The sequence below is a fragment of the Lepidochelys olivacea genome (genome assembly GCF_965140295.1).
Source record: "Lepidochelys olivacea isolate rLepOli2 genome assembly, chromosome: 3".
Lineage (NCBI taxonomy): Eukaryota > Metazoa > Chordata > Testudines > Cheloniidae > Lepidochelys > Lepidochelys olivacea.
Window position 1 is genome coordinate 39,784,467 of NC_140413.1, and position 21,613 is coordinate 39,806,079.

Genomic DNA, 21,613 nt, shown 5'->3' on the forward strand with positions numbered 1-21,613 from the left:
GACACCAATATTTTAAAAAGGCTCCAGAGGCAATCCTCGCAATTACAGGCCAGTAAGACTAACTTCAGTCCCAAGCAAATTGGTAGAAACTATAGTAAACTATAAAATTACGAAACACATAGATGAACACAATTTGTTGGGGGAGAAGAGTCAACATGGAAATCATGCCTCACCAATCTACTAGAATTCTTTGAGGGGGTCAACAAACATGTGGACAAGGGTGATCCACTGGATATAGTGTACTTGGACTTTCAGAAAACCTTTAACAAGGTCCCTCACTAAAGGCTCTTAAAACAAACTAAGCAGTCCTGGGATAAGAGGAAAGGTCCTCTCATGGATCAGTAACTGGATAAATGATAGGAAACAAAGGACAGGAATAAATGGTCAGTTTTCAGAATTGAGAGAAGTAAAGAGTGGTGTCCCCCCCAGGGTCTGTTCAATATATTCATAAATGATCTGGAAAAAGGAGTAAACAGCGAGATCTACCCCCAATGAAGATAGAGGTAAGAAACCTTTCTGTACAGGTATTACGGCGGAGAATGGTTTGGAAGAGTCATCTGAGGGAAGGGATCAGAAGAAGACCCCATTGACCAGAAGGCATGAGATGCATTGTCCTAGGGATGGGGGTTCCACCACCACCACTCCCAAGAAGAGGAGACAGGTGGTGGTGGTGGTGAGGGACTCCCTACTAAGGGGGATGGAATCATTCATCCACCATCCAGACCGAGAAACTCGAGAAGCGTGCTGCTTGCCTGGAGCTAGAATTCAGGATGTGACTGAGTGTCTGCAGAGACTGATCAAACCCTCGGACCACTACCCCTTCCTACTTCTCCACATGAGCACCAATGATACTGCCAAGAATGACCTTGAGCAGGTCACTGCAGACTATGTGGCTCTGGGAAGAAGGATAAAGTAGTTTGAGGCGCAAGTCGTGTTCTCATCCATCCTCCCTGTTGAAGGAAAAGGCCCTGGTAGGGGCCATCTAATTGTGGGAGTAAATGTGTGGTTGCACAGGTAGTGTCGGAGAGAGGGCTTTTGATTCTTTGACCATGGGATGTTGTTCTAGGAAGAAGGATTGCTAGGAAGAGATGGGATCCACCTAACAAAGAGAGGGAAGAGCATCTTCACTTGCTTACCTAGTGAGGAGGGCTTTAAACTAGGTTTGCCATGGGATGAAGACCTAAGCCCTGAGGTAAGTGGGGAAGTGGGATACCTGGAGGAAACACAAGGAGGAGGGTGCAACAGAGGCGGCCTCCTGACACATATTGAGAAGGTAGGGCAATCGGCTAGTTATCTTATCTGTACACGAACACAAGAAGTCTGGGAAACAAGAGGAAGAACTGGAAGTCCTGGCACAGTCAAGGAACTATGATGTGATTGGAATAACAGAGACTTCGTGGGATAACTCACATGACTGGAGCAATGCCATAGAAGGGTATAAACTGTTCAGGAAGGACAGGTGAGGGAGAAAAGGTGGAGGAGTTGCACTGTATGTAGGAGAACAGTAAGATTGTTCAGAGCTCCAGTATGAAACTGGAGAAAAGCCTGTTGAGAGTCTTTGGGTTAAGTTTAGAGGCGAGAACAACAACAGTGATGTCGTGGTGGGTGTCTGCTATAGACCACCAAACCAGGAGGAAGAAGTAGACAAGACTTTCTTTGGACAACTAACAGAAGTTTCCAATTCACAGGCCCTGGTTCTCATGGGAGACTTCAATCACCCTGACATCTGCTGGGAGAGCAATACAGTAGTGCACAGACAATCCAGGAAGTTTTTGGAGAGTGTTGGGGACAACTTCCTGGTGCAACTACTGGAGGAACCAACCAGGGGCTGTGCTCCTCTTGATCTGCTGCTCACAAACAAGGAAGAATTAGTAGGGGAAGTAGAAGTGGGTGGCAACCTGGGTTGCAGAGACCATGAGATGGTCAAGTTCAAGATCCTGAGAAAAGGAAGAAAGGAGAGCAGCAGAATACGGACCCTGGACTTCACAAAAGCAGACTTTAACTCCCTCAGGGAACTAATGGGCAGAATCCCTGGGAGGCTAATATGAGGGGGAAAGGAGTCCAGGAGAGCTGCCTGTATTTTAAAGAAGCCTTATTGAGGGCACAGGAACAAACCATCCCGATGTGCAGATGGAAAAGCAAATATGGCAGGAAACCAGCTTGGCTTAACAGAGATATCTTCAGTGAGCTTAAACACAAAAAGGAAGCTTACAAGAAGTGGAAACTTGGACAGATGACTAGAGAGGAGAATAAAAATATTGCTCAAGCATGCAGGGGTGAAATCAAGCAGGCCAAAGCACAATTGGATTTTGCAGCTAGCAAGGCATGTGAAGAGTAACAAAAAGGGTTTCTACACATATGTTGGCAACAAGGTGGTGGTCACGGAAAGTGTGGGACCCTTACTGAATGGGAAAGTCAACCTAGTGACAGATGATGTGGAAAAAGCTGAAGTACTCAAAGCTTTTTTTCCCCTCAGTCTTCACAGACAAGGTCAGCTCCCAGACTGCTGCACTAGGCAGCACAGTATGGGGAGGAGGTGAGCAGCTCTCAGTGGTGAAAGAACAGGTTAAGGACTATTTAGAAAAGTTGGACATGTACAAGTCCATGGGTCCGAATGCAATGCATCCGAAGGTGCTGAGGGAATTGACTGATGCGATTGCAGAGCCATGGACCATTATCTCGTGGCGATCAGGGGAGGTGGCGGATGATTGGGAAAAGGCAAATATAGTGCCCATCTTTTAAAAAGGGAAAAAGGAGAATCTGGGGAACTACAGACCGGTTAGCCTTGCCTCAGTTCCCAGAAAAATCATGGAGCATGTCCTCAAGGAATCGATTTTGAAGCACTTGGAGGAAAGGAAGTTGATCAGGAACAGTCAACATGAATTCACCAAGGGTAAGTCATGCCTGACCAACCTGATTGCCGTCTATGATGAGATAACTGGTTCTGTGGATATGGGGAAAGCAGTGGACATGATATACCTTAACTTTAGCAAGGCTTTCAATATGACTAAGGGGGAGAAGACTGAGGTCTATAAAATCATGAATGGTATGGAGAAAATGAATAAGGAAGAGTTATTTACTCCTCCACATAACACAAGAACCAGTGAACACCCAATGAAATTAACAGGCAGCAGGTTTAAAACAAACAAAACAAAGTACTTTGTCACACAATACACAGTCAACCTGTGGAACTCATTGTCAGAGGATGCTGTGAAGGCCAAAAATATAATTGCGTTAAAAAAGAATTAGGTAAGTTCTTGGAGGATAGGTCCATCAATGGCTATTAGTAGAGATAGTCAGGGATACAACCCTATGGTCTAGGTGTCCCTAGCCTCTAACTGCCAGAAGAGGGAAGTGGATAACAGGGGATGGACTACTCAATGATTGACTGTTCTGTTCATTCCCTTTGAAGCACCAGACATTGATCACTGTTGGAAGACAGAATACTGGGCTAGATGGACCATTGGTCTGACCCAGTATGGATGTTCTTATGTGCTAATCATCTGTAAAATATATCCTTTCCTATGCACAAAACTAAAACTCTCATTCAAGCTCTCACCATTTACATCTCAATTACTGCAACATCTTTCTCTCATCCTTCACCCATACAACCTTGCCAGGCTCATGTGCATTCAGAATACTTCTGCAAAGATCATTTCCCGAGCCCATTGCTTTCACCATGTCACCTCTCTCTTTGCCAGAGTCCACTCCCACTCCACCACTCTCTATCACATCAAGCATAAGATGTTTGTTCTCATTTGCAAGACTCTTCCCTACCTACCATCTCTCATTTGTTATATAGAATTCAGCCCTCACCTACAACTGGGCCATGATCTCAGCCTCTATTACCCACTTGTTAAATTTCCTGGAAGCATCTTCGTACTTTCTCCCTTACTGCCCCTCATACTTGGGAGGAGCTCCCGGTTAGGGCTGCCACCTTTCTAATTGCTGGTAACTGGACCCCTGAGCCCTACCCCAAGGCCCCACCCCGCCTCTTCCCCAGACTCCACCCTTCTCACCCTATTCCCTGAAAGCCCCACACATGCTCTGCCTTCCCCGCCAAGGTCTCATCCCTATTGCTCACTCCTCTCTCCCAACGCCACTGAATCATCTCAAGGAGCCTGCCTTCAGGCAAGAGGCAGCCCCTGCTGAGCCGGGGCTGGCATGGGTTAATGACCCCGTACCTCCCTGTCACCCCATGGTAACCAGACTTTTGGTTCGAATGCTATTTAAAACCGAGCACCTGGCAACTCTAAATGGCACCTGGACACAGAAGCCAAAAACTAGACTGTCTGGGTGGCAACCCTATTCCCAGTAAATATCTGCAATACTAACTCATGATTCTCCTTAAAAACCCTCCTCAAAACTCTCCTTTGCCATGATGCCTACAAAAGACTTGACAACAGTTAGGCTGCTGGTGCACTGAGACCACAGCCTATCATGCTCACCAACAGTGTCTTATAGTTTCCTTGTACCTCCCTCCAATAGGAATGTCTGTATCCATCTGTTTCTTTCTTGTCTTTGTAAGCTTTTTGGAGCAGGGAGAGTCTTTTTCTTGTGTGTTTGGGGGGAGGGATAGCTCAGTGGTTTGAGCATGAGCCTGCTAAACCCAGGGTTGCGAGTTCAATCCCTGAGGGGGCCATTTAGAGATCTGGGGCAAAAATTGGGGATTGGTCCTGCTTTGAGCAGGGGGTTGGACTAGATGACCTCCTGAGGTCCCTTTCAACCCTGATATTCTATGAACCTATCAAAATGGGGTCCTGGTCTATCACTAGGGTTCCCAGGTGCTATGATAATACAAATTAATAATAATAGTGTGAGTAAAAGAGGAATCCCTAAAAACCATTAGGATTAAAAAGTTTCATGCGCACACACACACATACACACAAACTTCATTTAATGACAGTTAAATTTGAATCAGGACACATCTCACCAACTCAAAACCTGAAAAGCATGGAAAAAGTTAATGGTAAAGTCTCTTGTGTTCCTTGCCATTTTCACATTGTCTCGCTCAGCAAAATTCACATCTCGTTCAGTAAAATTCCCCAACCCTCCAAAAGGCCTTCATTTCCACCTCCAACAGAAACCAAAAAAACAACGTGTACTTAAACTTCCTCAAACTCACACTGTGGCGCAGAACCTTAACAGTGACCTCAAATGCTGTTGCACAGATGCTCTCTCCCCAGTGCTGGTCATTCTCCCCACCGTGCTAACTGTTTTCTCCAAGCCCTTCCCACTCTTCCATCATGCTCTTCCTCCTCACCTTTCCACTGTCTCTCTGTCTAGCTAATTCCTTCCTAACATAACCTCACTGAAAGCACTGAAATAACAAACCAAAAAGTTGTGGAACTAATATGACATTTGCAACCAACTCATTGTGTATTCTGCTTGAAACTTCTATCCTTTTCTCCTACCCTACATACGACTTTTCTATTTACATTGTAAGTGCTTTGGGACAGGACTGTCTCTTGTTCTGTATCTGTACAGTGCCTATTACTATGGAAGCCTGTTCTCAATTGAACCCTAGACATTATTGTAATAAACATGATTCATAATTGTATCAACACATTGACTATCACACATTCAATTCATTTGGAAAGTTATTCTACCTTAACTTTGCTGAGATCGTTGTTAGAGTGGTGCACTACCATCAGAGTATGACTAAGTTGGAACACATATTGCTTCATATCTCTTGGAAGTAGAAATACAAGGAATTTACAAGGTTTTTTGCCTATCACATTATTTCCATGGTTTTCAGGTTTTGAGCTCACAGGTTGTGTCCCAATGCAACCTTAATTGTCACTAAATGAAGATAGTGTATGTTTATTTCTTAGTGTTTTATATATAAGACACACATTCATTCATACACATGCACAGGGTTGATGAACCTTAGCAGATAGTTCCCCAGGATCAGGGAAATTAGAGAGGGAATTCACAAATGACTGAAATGTGAAAACACCTGCATTTTAATGTGTCAATTTACACATAATAGTTCTTAAAACTACAAATGTGTGTTACAGGGTGTTTTCTCATTGTGCGAATTAAATAAAATTAGTTGTTTTTAAAAAGAAAAAAAAACTTTGTAAACAACATTTGTCACATACAGCCATAACATCCCTTCACATAGGTCAACAGCAGGATTTGAACATTCAGACCAGAAATCTACCATTTGACCTACAAGAATAATTGCTAGTCTCTACTTAGTTCAGCCACTAGCGTATGATTTTATGCACACTCTCCCAGTGTATACATCTATTTTCTAGACAACAGTAGTACACTGAAGATCAGAAATTCTTAGTTAAGTACCAGGAGAAGAGTGTGGTTTAGCAGTAAGAGTCAGAACAACAAAATGTATTCAACTGCACCTGGATAGCTAGGATTTGAGTCTATCACATTAAAGTTCTGGGTTCTTCACCTGCAGTAACCTGAGGTAACCATTATAATTTATTTCTAAAATAGGTAGCCAGCTCATACATGACTGCTTTCTCAAGCAGTTAAGTGCATGGGAATAAAAGCTGTAGCTGGTCAAAAAAAAATTTAGGAAACATTTTGCCAATCAAACCAAAATATTTTGTGGAAACGTATTGGTTTCAACTAAAATTTTGTTGGAAAGGTTTCTCAGGTCGAGGCTGGAATGTCTGGTCTGAGACAAAGAGATCCCTCCAGAATAGCCAAGACACACATCTCACTTGTCTGATTCAGAGCAGCGACTTTAATCTGCATCTCCCACATCCTAAGTGAGTGCTCCAACTATTCAGCTATTGACTATTCTGCAGTGAGTTGCTCTCATGATTTTCCACACAAAAAAAAACAAAACAAAACAAAAACAAGCCCAACATTCTGAAGGTCTCATTCCTCCAATGAGGGAGGAAAACAAATGTCAAAACATCAGCATTTTTTGTTAAACAGAAATTTGTTTTCCCATCAGTCGTAATATAAACCCCAGTAGTACACATGAGATTTAAACTCATGAACTCCTCTTTCAAACCTTCCCCTAAACTACTGGGGAATTTAGTAGGGGAGTGTCACTGCCTACCCACCTCCCTAGGCGTATCATGTTATGTTGTTACTGATAAAAAGGCTTGGTAGAATTTGATTTCTTTTGGTTGCAATTTTGATGGATAATATTAATGTTTATTTTGAGCTTTTTTTTTTTTACACTATTTTTATCAATTGACATTTTCACAGTGGGGGAAATTATGGGAGGGATCAGACAACAATGATGTAATGACCATAGATGATGAGATTCAAAAAGTTAAGAATTTTATAAAGCTTTAAAATACAAACTGTCAATATCACATGTCAAAAACCACAAATTAAATACTCTTAAATCAAACTTAATTTCTAAAGCAGCATTTTTCTTACTTTATCTGTAAATTTCAATGACCATTGCTGGAAATATTTTTTAGTAAGTTTGTGTGTATACTGTGAAATCGACATTTACCAATAAAAAACTAATCCTTCCAAGCCTATTGATAAATCTGATAGGTTTGACTTGGTGCATTTCTTTTCAGTTACGGAGAGAAAGTGAAAAATCATGACCCAGATTACCTAACATATAACTGATATTGTATTAACCAGAACATGAAGAGCAGCACATGAAGAAAAGCACAAACCCTAAAGTATTTAGATTTCCAAGGGGTGTCGGAAAAGAGGTAAGACATCCAGTAAAAAATTTAAAAAGGTAATTTTGCAAATCTTATAATTTTCTCTGTAGAAACCCAATTTTCAAACCACCATGAAAAAGTCATAGTAGTAAAAATTTACTTTGTTAATTTTTTGTCATTGTAATGACATTTTTACAAAATAAAGGTTTAAAGCTTCAGTTAAACAGAAAAATTCTCACTCAACCTTACCTACGAAGTTATGACCAATGATTTCATAGTTAGTTTGCAAGTCTCCACTGTCAATGTAAAGGTCAGGAGTGGGTATTCCCATCTCTAGAAGTCTCTTTTCCATAAAGTATTTAGAGAGAAAAATCCATTGTAAGGGTAATTAGATGATTTGTAGATCCCTAATCTCTTTGAGTGTTGTTTCACATCACTGATGAACAGGAAACAATCTAATTTCCACAGCTTATTGGTATCGTTAGCCCAAACTCAGTTATATATTCAAACACTGACCTTTAAAATTAAAGAGATGTAATTTAACAAAGCTATAATTCAACTAAAATCTCTTGTCTGACAAGAATATAGAATACTATTAAAGACTATATTTGCCTGTGATATTAGCCTTTTAGAAAGGTAACTTTAAAGTGGACCCATCAGGGACCAGGATCCATCTTACAGATTGCAGTCAACTGTTCTCATAAAACAAAGCAGAAACTAATGAAGGAGCATCCCTTTGAAGTCCAATACTCACCAATAGAACTAGAGGTATGTGAAGGTCTGACCTATGTTGCCTGGACTCATAAAAGCAAGGAGTGTTCCCTTCAGAGAAAAGCCAGCCACTGCAAGACTCCCCCTTTCCTATCCTATCTGCCATTTTAGGTGATTAAAGGACTGGCCTGCTGTAATGCAGTGTCCCACACAGTCCTCCTCCTGTACTGTTCAAGATCAATAGGACTAATCATTAAAAGTCAACCAACTAGCATCAGGGAAACCATCTTCTCTTTACAGGTTTCTAAGGATCTGAAGCCCTCGGAGCAAATTCCTCCACTTCAGCTGGCCAAAACCCCAGCTCCAGCAGTACTCTACTTTCTGTACCGTGAAAAAGCTACCTTTAATTGGCATAGCTGAAAGTGGAAGCTTGCACAGTCACTTCCACAACAGGAGGCAATCTGCTGCTCCATAGTTGCGTTTCCTCCACTCTGCCAATGTTTCCAACCTCATCACTTATCTGTTAGATTCTCACAGTCTTCTGTGCCCTCTTTCTTACAGCATCCTCTGCACAATACAATCTCCCTGAACTCCTCCACAGGCCCCTCCCTATTCTGTCCTCCTTCAAGTCCTTTTTGAAATACCTTCTGTTATGTTGACTATAATGATTCAAGTTGACTTCTATATAAATTGCATATAGATTGCTTCCTATTATTCCTTTTCCTCAGACCTCTCTGTCTACTTATTTGGATCTACTGTTTTCCCTTAAATTATAAGATTCTCAGATGAGGGACTGTCCTCCTTATGCATTTAGAAAGCCCACTTGGTGAGCACTATCAGAAATAAATAACAGCTTTCCACAACTATACGAATATTTACTCAATGTAGTATGACAATGCATATTATGCTAGATTTCTATACTAAGCAGGCACCTTTGTTAGCCAATAAGAAAGAAATGACACAACATAACATCCTTCTGAGAAGGAGTAAATCATCACTGAAGAGTCCCTTTTAAGTTAATTTTAAAAGGTACATAATTCATCATTAAAACTGTGCCAAAGGGCCAGAATGGGCATGAAGAAATGGAAGCTATGAGAATGAGTCACAGTTAAAAGGAAACAGAGCAGGAATTCTGACAGTGGTTAAAAAGGCAACTGAAAAACACAACCTAGAAGTCTGACACATTGAGTACATGATGAACCTCCACTAAAATATTTAAATTAAATTAAACAAAAATAAAAATGAGAGACAATTTGTAAATGTAACTGAAGGCAGGATGGCAGTCATTAAAATATACAGAATAAGGTGTGAGGCAGATGGAGACAAATAAGGTGTCAAAAACAGGAGAGTAAAATATGTTTGGGTTGTTGGGTTTACTACAAAAAATTAATTCCTTTTTAAAGTAAACACTGGTTATAAATCTGACTGTAAACAACCCAGACATTTTCTTCTTCCGCCTGATTACATAGACTCTAAGTGCGGGGAGCTTTGAGAAAACAAGAGAGGGTCTCCCTGCTCTCAGTTCTGGTGCCACAGCAGTCCCTGGCTTTCAAGAGTAACAACTGGAGAAAAGTCTTGCTTGGTCATAGGATGGAGAATATTCTGTGCAGACGGAATCTTCAGAGAATTTAACTGCCAAACTCTTAACACGCCTCTACTTATTTGTGAACTGAGTTTTTCAGAGGTTCATAACTTGACCCAATTTGGCCATATTTTCACTGGAATAGCTTAAGGCACACTTCTGACACTAAGTCAATCCCTTTGCCAAATTCCAGGCCCATTCCCCAATGCATAGATGCACTAGGGCTTTTCAGCAAAGAGCTGTAAGAATTTTTTTCACCTGGGCAAAATAACATATTTTCTACTAACTATGATCTGAGAAATGAGTGGACTGTTTGCACAGAAATTTTTCCACAAAAATTCAGCCTGATACAGATACCTGACGTCGAAATTTTTGCTCCAAATGGTTGAAGTTTGGCAAAGTTATAAGCAACTGAAAACAGGGTCTTATAATGGAAGGTGTCAGGCAACCTTAACTACAAGTGTTGCTAACTCCACTGTCTATAATAAATACATTAGGCTTTATTGCAGGGAGGATATAATGTAAAATAAATCTCTTATCCAATCTGGAGCTTGCCCCCAGATACCAAAAGACAAGAAAAACATTGTTTCTGGACTCAGCTGCTGACAAAAGGCCGCTCTACTCTGTGGTTTGAGTGGGCTGGAGCTGACCTGAATGTGCTGCAATTTCCAATACACATGGTAAAAAGTGACTTACTTACTTCCCCACAAACCAGTCCACTCCATTTTTTCCAAAACTGGTCTGTTAGTCACAGTGGGAATCACGAAATTCCCTCTCCAACCACACAAAACTTCCAGCTGTGCTTTACTGTCCTTAGTTATATTGATTCAGTACAGGGATTCCGCTATAGCCATGAAGTACATGAATGGCCTCCCAACATGCGTAATTCTTTAACTCTTTATCAAAGATTAAATATTCCAAAGAACCTCACTGCATCACATTTTAAAAAAGTTTAGATTACCCAAATAAAGAACTGAAATGATTCTGCAGACACGAACAGTTGGAGAAAAAGGCAGTTAAGGGAAAAGGCAGGGTTGCCAAAAGATTTCTCTAATGTATCGGTTTAACAAAGTTTGTATGATAATGACAGCTCACTGATTTAGCTGGTGAAATGTTTCCCTGAAACCAAAACAAGGGTTACAAGTCTTTACAAATGATTAAGAAAGTCTATAAAAAGTCCCAAAATAGAAACAATTTTAAAGAATTATTTTTCATTGTTTTGAATTTCCAATATCTGGCCTGAAATCCATTAAAACTTATCTGTGATACAAGGAGTCAGTTTTTTCTAGTACCATATTTTATATGAAGTTAAAAAAAAACAGGAAAATTATAGTACATTTTGAACTTATAATTTCAGTAAAAACCATTTTTTTCTTGCGACCCAGTTGAAGAAAATTGTTGATGCCCACGACCCAACAGAGCTGGCGATGAGGGGTTTGGGGTGTGGGAGGGGGTCAGGGCTCCAGACTGGGGGTGTAGGCTCTGGGGTGTGGCTGGGGATGAGGGGTTTGGGGTGCAGGAAGGGGCTCCAGGTTTGGGGGGGCTCAGGGCTGGGGCGGAGGCACGGAGTTGGGGTGTGGGCTTACCTCTGCCAGCTCCTGGTCAGCAGCGCAGTGGGGGTGCAGAGGCAGGGGTCTTGTCTGTCCTGGCACTGCAGACTGCGCTATGCCCCAGAAGCACAGTAGCAGGTCCAGCTCCTAGGCGGAGGTACACAAGTGGCTCCGCGTGACTCCCGCCCTCAGGCACCATCCCCCACAGCTCCCATTGCGGAGCTGGACCTGCTGCTGGCTGCTTCTAGGGTAGAGCGCAGTATCAGAACAGGTAGGGACAAGCCTTCCTTAGCCAGGTAGCACCACTGACGGGACTTTTAATGGCCCGGTCGGCAGTGCTGAGCAAAGCCACTGTGACCCAGTCCCTTCCATTCTGCAACCCAGTTTTGGGTTGCAACCCACGGTTTGAAAACCACTGATCTAACAAAGATGAGGCAAAGAAGTGACTTTCATACATTATTAATAGAAAGTATCCTTTTACACCAATTAAACTATAGTTCAATCACTTTGCTCAATTCATTTGGAATTTCAAAACAAGTTCTTACTTGCAATAATTAAGTTCAACTTCTGATCCTTTAACCTTCAACTCATGCATTTTTAAGAGCGTATGTTCTGGGGAGGTTTAAAGACATACATTTTACTGGCTGCAGAAATTGGTTTAATTTGCTTTTGCTTAAGATGAAAAACAGAGTCCCAAACCACTTGTGGTCAGAGGGAGAGTCAAACTTGGAAAACAGTACCTATACTATAGTTAAGAAACATCCATTTTACTTTTTATCTTTTATAGCTTGTTATACGTACCCTTTGAAAATTTTCTTAGCCCTCTACTTCAGTTATTCCTTTGGTTCCTTGCTTTTTTTATTTTATTTTAATAGTACTCCAACACTGGAGAAAAAATTAGTAAAAGACTTGAATACAGGTTAAAAATATTTTTCTTAAAAAAAATAAATAAAGAATTAGTACAAAGCCATAGCGAATAAAAGCTCAACTCAGGGGGCAGAAAAGAAATAAGGATTTTCCTAACATGCATTAACAGAAAAATGCATAACATGAAACAAGTTTAATTACTGAAGGAACAAATATTTACCTTTGTTGCAAGTTGTGACACAGAAGACGTAACTTCATCATGAAGAAACTGGTCCTTATTCTTCGGGGGGGGAGGCGGAGAAGGGGGAGAAGGAAATAGTACAGTCAGTTATAGCTGAACAATATGGAATACTTGTTTCAGAATATTCATGATGTCTTTATTTTACTCAGCTCATCTCAATGGTAACTTATTATGAAGATATGATATACAACTCAAATGTTTACAAAACTTAATGAAAAATGAAAGATGTAAACAAAATCTCATTCAGATCAATGCCACGTTGTGTGTCAAAAGTTATAAATAGCCAAACTGTCACAATATATAAAAGTAAAGAAATAAAACTTCCACCAGGGATTATCTCTACCTCAACATTCTATTGATGTTGTTTTGATCTATATTTGAAGCCTCATTTCGATGACCATGTTTTATACATTACTATCTCATGTACAGAGCTATTTTTTTCCTTGGATGTAATTTTACTAGTTCTCACAAGTTAAGCAAGATAAAGCCTGCTCAACAGGTCAAGCTTGCTCATTATATAGACTGGAGGCTTCCAAGGAAAACCAAAGTACTGCAGGAAGTGGTAGCACATTTCTCTTCAACTCAGAGCTAAAACTATTACCCTATTGGGCCACAAGTATACCATGCTGCCACAGGTACTGTCTTCAGAATGAGACAAAGTATGATCCTAATCACTTGTGCTAACTAGAGACTCTATGCATGTCTTCCTTAACATCCTGCCCAAATTCTATTCTTCTTACCCAAATTCCCCACTATGGGCTATATTCTCCTACTTCAGTTCCTGTCCCTAAATGTGGTGTAGTGTTTCGGGAACCATTACACTGGCTGTTATATCCCAGAGAAAGCTGCATTTTGGAGATAAGTATAGTGATCTCTACAGGAGATCTCCACAACAGTAGCAGACCTAGTTGTTAGAGTACAGGACAATGTCAGGACCTCCTGGGATCACAAAGAACTAAAAAATTACTTGCTGGGGCTTTTGGAAAATCAGTTAGCTAACCAAAATGCAGAGCTTATCTTTAAAATTGGAGACTACTACTACAGATGAGAGTTGAAAGGATTAAAGAGTACTTTACAGTACTTTAATGATGAAAAAAGTGTTATACAAATTCTAAGTATTATTAAATGGTTAATAATTTTCTTTTTTAAAATGTTGAGGCTTTGAAAAGGAGCTATATTAAAAATAAAGTCCCCCCATTTTCACCTCACTCCTTTGTCAGCTCTAAAAGAGTTGGCCCAGTTTACAAGGCCTTACACTCTACTTTATGGCACATCTCTTTTTTGACGTTTAGATGTAATGCTGCATCCAATCAATTCAAAATTTCTGAGAATGTTCTAGGCATCAATGGGGAGAAACCTACTCATTTTGGTGAAAAGTGAAAAAAATAAAAGGTGGAAATGGGGGACCCACAGAGCACCTGGCATCTGGTTAGCAGAGCTACCAGTTTCAGCAACCTCTTTCATTGTCTATAGAGCAAAGAACCAGTTGGTGGCAGCCAGTAAACACAGTCCATCATACCAAGAGGAAGAGGAAAAAGCCAGTTAAACATTTCCCTCCACACTTCTTATATCTTTATAAATATATATATTGAACACAGTGATTTCAAGATGATAATTATTACTATTAATGAAACTACGTTCACTGCTTTTTTCTTTCAGCACCACACATTACTAAATGCTTTTATGATTGATAAATAGTATATATTTATTTCTCCTATTATTATAGGTGGGAAGGGATTAGAAGGGTTTTTTTTTTTTTTTTTTTTTAAAAAAAGGTTTTATTCTAGAATTTCTCTACCTGCATATTTCATGCTCAGTTTCCTTTACCATGCCAATTTTTCCTATATAATAATTTTTGATGTTCAAATTATTTCAGAATTATTCATTGTAATTTAGGTTTGGATAATGTACAATATTACACTATTTCTTTTCACTTACATGTTGAACTCGTAGGGCTACAGTCTTCTGTTGCTGAACAAGTAACTAAATGCTAATGTTCCATGCATTTGGTAAACTCTGATCAACAACTTAAAAGCAAATTTCCAGGTTTGGCAATAGAATGTCAGTACACACAAGTTTCCACAAGGAAACACAAGTGTCCTTTTGTTGAACATACTGCAAACCATAAAGTACTCAAGGGATTAACTCAATAAGCTACAAACTTTTTTGTATAAAGATTATACTGTTGATCTACTTTTCCTCAGTTTCTCTTGTGGTTAAGTAATAAACTAGCCTCTTTTGATTATTCACTTTTAATAAGAAATCTAAGCTGAGAAACCTGGTTAAACACAAAGAATGTACCAAAAGGGGGGGCATACAGGACAAGAGCTGCCCTACTACATAAATGGCAAATTATTAATTATTTCCAATCAGTGCGTCAACCTCATACTATAAGTCTGGATGTCAAAAATCAAAAGCATGAACAAAGTATACAATTTATAGCAAAAAGAAATAATCTGTAAAACGGATTTGGGTAACGATCACTTTTACTATAAATCCTTTAAATGTAAATTGTTGCTCTCCTGCTCACCTGTCTTAATTATTTCCCCCACAATTGATCAAGGAATTAGGCATTGTAATTTTAAAATGTCTACACTGTGGTGATTACAAGTGTAGGCTAGGTTAAAAACTTGACATATTTAATTTCTCAGGGAAAATAGCAAAGAATATTCCCAGCCTCCCTCCATGCCTGAAAATATGCATTGAAAAAGGGATCTGAAAATCACCCAGGAAACTACAAGCCTGCAAATTAGCCTCTATAGTTGGAAAGATTCCTGAGTCATGGATTACAGATCAAACAGTAAAACAACGATATAGGCCGATCAGAGACCGTCATAACAGATTTAGAAGAGGTGGTCATGCCACCTGATTAACTTCTTCAAAGAAGTGACAACAAGAGCTGTTGCGAAGTAGTAGATAGTTTACTAGAGTTCAAGGTGGCTTTGGTACAGTATCAAAAGAGATACAGAGGGCTAAGTATATTATTAAGGCAGAATTTCTTCTTGTCTGGATTAAGAGTTGGCTTCAAAGACAAAAGGCAATGGTAAATGTACACAGCTTCAGGTACGAAGGAAGCAACAAGAGGTAACTGAGTGACATTGACATTATGCACCATTTTGTTTGTTGTGCATGAATATATCTGGAAAAAGGGACAGTGCAGGCAGGTATACATATTTACAGTCATGAAACTAAGAGGTCAAATCAACATTAGAAGATGAGTGATCGCGTTTAAATGAACACAGAAAGAACGGACGTTGTAAAAGCTTTAGTGATGTATTTCATTTAATATTACAACAACTTCCTGAAATAAAATTAACTTGGGTTGGAGATGAGCACTGTAACATGACTCTCCATACAGATGTTAGAAAAACTAGATCTGCACTTTTCAGAAGATATTTAGAAGGGCTGTGTGTATCAATATTACTCAGCCATAACTCTTTTACGTCTAGGACATAAGGCTACATGTTCAAGTGCAATGCAATGATTTGGATGTATATCCAATGTTGATTACTAAAGGTGCTGCATTGTAAGGTGCCAGCCTTTTGAAAAGTCATAAATCAAAGATCCTTCTGCTAGCCTCCAGTGGATGGGAACTAGAACAGGTGGTCTAATGATAAGATTGCCAAGATTTTAGGCTTCATTTTGTGAGATTCATTTGCCTATTTTCACAGCAAAGTAGCTAAAATCCATTTGGACAGACTATACAATTTTAGACTTACCTATGACTATCACTGATGAAAAATATTAACTAGATTACTTCAGAGGAAGAGCAGATTCAACATACTCATTAGGGGGTCAACCATTGTTTTCTTATACAAAAAAAAAATCTTTTTCACCCCCAAAGCTATTCATGATCAAAACCTAAAACGTATCTACACTACCAAAATACACCATCTTTAATTGTAATTGTGAATAAAACATGTTGTAACATGCTTTATTCTGCCCACAAATGTGTTTTTTCCACAGGTAAATATCTAGATTAAAACAACTTTTTTTTTTCTGTCCATACAGAGCCTAAAAGAAACTACTGTAAAGCAACTGGGTAATAAGCATGTTTTAAAACCATGTTTAAATGTGACTATTTATGTTCAGAAGACTGGCCTATGGAAAGTCATCACAGTTAGATCTCTACCAGCCTGAAAAGCAGTAATCGAAGTCTTACCTTGATCTAGTTATGAAAACCTTGTTTACTGTATGGAATTTTTACAAAAACGTCTGTCAGCACTGATGGACAATTTTTGCAAAAATTCTCTGATGCAGTTGAGGCTCAAGCAGCAGAGCCCCAGTATAGCTGTTTGTTGCCACTTCTGATCATATTCACATTGTCTTAAGTTACATTGTGTTTCCACATCATTTTTGCCTTACATGTTTTCATCTTTGAATGGGAGGCAGCATTGTTTGCTTGAAGTTAGAAAAGAAGACAGAGTAAGGATACAAGAGCTCAATTCCTGACTCTTCCACCTGCTTACTGTGTGTTCTTATGCAAGACACTCAACATATCTGCATTTCAGTTTTCTACATCTATCAAATGGAATTAATACTTGTCTACCTTTGTGAAGTGTTCTAGATTTTTGGATGAAAGACAATAGATATGTGAAAGTATTATTAGACCATGAGTTTAAATAATAATTTTCTGCATTTTCAATTTCCATTCTCCACCTCCACCACTCATGCAATACATCAGTGTGCACATACACAGGACAACACAGCACTGGACAACACAACTACAAACATCTTCTAATCCCCAGACCGTCACATTACTGGTATTGTTTCATTGCTGACAATGAGATTGGTGTTTCATCTTCAAGGATCGCTTTATGACCTTACTGTGAGGAAAAACAGCAAAAGACTGTTGGAGGGGAAAAGGTGATCAAGCACAGATGCTCACAAACTCTTTAATATGTGGACCACATTTTAATAGAGTGAGTTTCATGGACCACCATCTCTTTCATTCCAGATTGCATGAACCACCTCCTTTCCCATTCACAATTGTGTACTTTACTGTCGTTACCACATGCAAGAATATTAACTTTAGTAAGTATTTAATGTATTTTAAACTTTTCAAATGCTGTTTAGCAGATGCAAAGAAGAGAGAGGACCAGCATGTTGTGACCAGAAAATGCTTCATGGACCACAAGTTGAGAACTACTGAATTGGCATACACAATTCCTTTAAGGATATCTCTTCTGCATTTTTCTGCTTGGTTGCTGAGTTTTTTGGTTCACTCTTTCTTAACAAAAGCATCTAGAAGTCTCAAATTCTTTTAAACTATTTGTTTAAATGCCCTTATTTGCGCACTAATTCCATAGGTTTAATACTCTATGTGAAATATTGTGAAAGTTCTACCTGAATGCCAAAATTGATTGTGATTTCAGTTGACAGACTTTTTCCATCAATATGAGGAGTTTCTTTTTATTAAAAGAGGCAAAGAGTCCTGTGGCACCTTATAGACTAACAGACCTATTGAAGCCACAGGACTCTTTGCCACTTTTACAGATCCAGACTAACACGGCTACCCCTCTGATCTTTTTATTACATATTTTAATTCTTCCCATTATTTTGTGTACCTCTATACTAAGCCACCTCAACCTTCTCAAGTGGAGTTAGGATCAAAAGATCATGTTATTTAGACTTTTCTCATTATAGATGTTTTTTAAAAAGGAACACCATTGAACCATACAAAACTAAAAGTATTGCTGGTCAGAAAAAGGAATGTGCATGATGCTGGAAGTTCTGACATTTCAAATCAAGATAAAAAGTAAAAATATTAAAATATTTTGTGGAATGGAAATTCTGAAACATTTTGATTTTACCAAACAACATTTTCTGAGGGAACGCTGTTCCATCAAAATTTTTTAGCCACGCTCTACCTAAAAGGTGACATCTCACCCACACAGTAAAGTGCATATTTGTTACATGCCTCCTGATCCAGAAAATAAGCCCTCCAATGCTGAGAATGCAGTCACACCATTTGGAAAGAACACAGCATTTGACGCATATATTTATAAGTGCCCAGAGGCATTCTGACAAGACAAACACTCCATCTGAAAACTCAGAAGCTCTCCCCCATCAGTTCTGGCAACATGAGCCAGTTTAGCATCTGAAAAGAAGTTTTCAAATGCTGAAGCTGAACACACTATTTTGAAGATTTATTATCAAATCCACTGTTTTGTTTGGTATGTTGCTTTTAGTACCAATTTTGATGTTAACATAGGCCTATCTGTACTGTACTTCTATACTAGACCTAATACTGTAGTCCTTTCTCAGGCAAAGCTCCCACTGAACTCTTTGGGAGTTTTATCTAAGTAAGGATGAGAAGATCAGACACTATTTATTTGCTGCAGAATTCATGCACTAGTTTTGTTTAATTAGTCTCCATACGTGAATCTGTAACTTGAGTGTGCAATTATTGGCAAAAGGTTTTTACTCCATTACTAACTTCATTTTTTATTTTAAACGATCATCTTTTACCGAATCCTCAATTGATTAAAAGTTTAACTTAGATGGAAAAGCTTAATTCTCTTTCAGAAATTGGGTATTTTAATTTACTTCCTCTAAGTTATTATTTTATATGTATTACAATAGCACCAAGAGGTCCCAAACAATATGCACTGTACAAACATATAGAAAGACATTAATTAGCTGATTTCTTATGGGCAGTATAGAGGAGGTGAATCTTGAGGAGAGAACTGAAGGAGAAGAGGATAGTGGCTTTATGGATCTGTTAATAGAGCATTCCATGCATAAAGGCCAGTATGGAAGAAGACACTGAAATATTTGTGAAAAGCTGACAAAGTTGGCATGCCTGGGAGCAGAGCAGAAGTGGCACACTAAATGACATGACAAGAGACAAAAGCAGAGTTATGAGGGGCCTTGAACTTAATGTAATGAAGCAGGGGAAGCCAGCTGTGGCCATTGCGGCCTTGAGGGGTACCCCATCCACACCAGTGGAATGACTGACCCAGATAAGGGGGATGTGGGGCACAGGAGGAAGAGAGTGAGATGCACCGGGACATAATGGAGCTTCTCCATCAGCAAACTCAGATGCTGCAGACTCTTGTAGACATTCAGGTTCACTAATCCTGGGCTCGACTCCCATTGCAGTCTGTGAAGAACTGCAGCACAGTACCTCCCTACATGCCACCTCAGCATTCCACATGGCTTCAGCACCCGCATGCCTACCCCTACCACTCCACACCTGGGGAAAAATGGACAACCACAGCTTCGCATATACTGATCCGTGAGAACCACAGTTGATGTATGTGTAGCCATAGTGGACATCAGTGTTCCTTCCTCTTTTCATTAATTAAGGTTCAATTTTTTTAAATTTAAATGTGTTTACTTGTAAGTTCTTCAGGTATTTTTGGAGCTGTTTTTTGTAAGTAAATAAAACTCTTTTGTTTTGAAAGTTATTCGTTGTTGTTGGTTTACAACACATGGTATATAAAGTCTGCTTGCAGTGAAAGTAGTGGTCTTGTACACTCACAACCCATAGGATTAATGCCAAACAATGCAGTCATCATAAACACACAGCAAGCACCCCAATATTAATAGATCCACTGTCAGTGATATATGCACAGATGTGCATCTAGCACCAAACAATTCCCAACAGGCCCCCAAACTGTTAAGCCAGGTTGAGCACAGTACACTGCAGCACATTAATGTGGCTTTCTTTTAAAGTTCTCCTTCAAAGTCTCCCTGAGTATAGCTCTGTGCTAAGTTCTTCTAATAGCCCTTGTGTCTGGCTGTTCAAACACAGCCGACAGCCACTCCACCTCTGCCCTCCAACCCTGCAGCAACTTTTCCCCCTTTGCTTCACAGATATTAAGCAAGACACAACAGGCAGCTATAATCATTGGATATTTCTCGCACTGAGATCCAATCTGGTGAGTAAACAACACCAGTGTCCTTTCAATCTACCAAAAGCTCATTCAATTGTCATTCTGCACCTGCTGAACCAGTAGTTGAATCTTTCCTCAGTCCTGTTGAAATGAACGGTGTACAGCTTCATGAGCCAGAAGAGTGAGGGGTAGGCTGGACCCCGCAGGATCGCTATCGGCATTCAAACATTGCCAGTGGTAATCCGCAGGTTGTGAAAGAAGGTCCCTGCTTGTAGCTTTTTGAACAGGCCTGTGTTGTTAAAGATGTGAGCATCGTGCACATTTCCTCACCAGTCAACACTAATGTCAGTGAAACATGCACAGTGAGCCACCAACACCTGCACAACTATGAAAAAGTAGCCCATTCTGTTGAGGTACTCCGTGGCAAGATGCTCTGGGGCCAAAAAAGGGATGTGCATGCTATCAACTGCTCCACCACAGTTCAGGAACCCCATAGATACAAAGCCATCCACTACATCCTGCACACTGCTGAGAATCTCAGTCCTGAGTAGCAGGAGACAATTAATGGCCCTCACGGTGGATTTGCCCGCTCCAAAATGACTTTCCATGGACCAGTAGTAATCTGGCATTGCAAGTTTCCCTAGTGTGATCGCTACTCACTTCTCCACCAGCAGTGCAGCTCTCAGTTTGGTGTCCCTGCACTGGATAGCTGGGGTGAGCTCAGTACACTGATCCAGGAATGTGGCCTTGCGCATCCGAAAGTTCTACAGCCACTACTCATCATCCCAAACCTGCACTATGATGAGATCCCACAAGTCAGTGCTCGTTTCTTGGGCCCAGAAGCAGCTGCTCAGTGAACACCATCAATAACCTTGAAATAATTCTCACCATGTCCCACAGCAAAACAACTGCCAGGAACAACAACAACTGCCACCATGTTCCCTGCGGTTCTTCTTGAAGCTCTGCAAATACCAGAGAAGCATAAATCCTGTGCTTGCAATGCTCATGACAATAGTGCAGAGCTGTGCAGGCTACATGCTTCTGCCAGAGACAGCAGGCAGCGACAAGTCTTACACAGATTCGTGGGAATTTGAAAATTGGCACAAAAATTATGGGACAGAGATATTATGGGATGAAGAACACTGCATTATAGGAAGTTGACCCGTTGCTCCCAGTCACCCCTGTGTGACTCAGTTCTGTCCCACCATGCATTG

General features: G+C 40.0%; 1 protein-coding gene across 1 annotated transcript in view; it reads right to left on the bottom strand.

The window, feature by feature from the left end:
• Window positions 1-21,613, bottom strand: part of TDRP (testis development related protein) — a 37,997-nt gene that overhangs the window by 10,875 nt on the left and 5,509 nt on the right. The window contains exon 3 of the mRNA XM_084623440.1: window positions 12,538-12,597. Coding sequence (XP_084479566.1) covers window positions 12,538-12,597 — 60 coding nt within the window. The remainder of the gene's footprint in view (window positions 1-12,537; window positions 12,598-21,613) is intronic.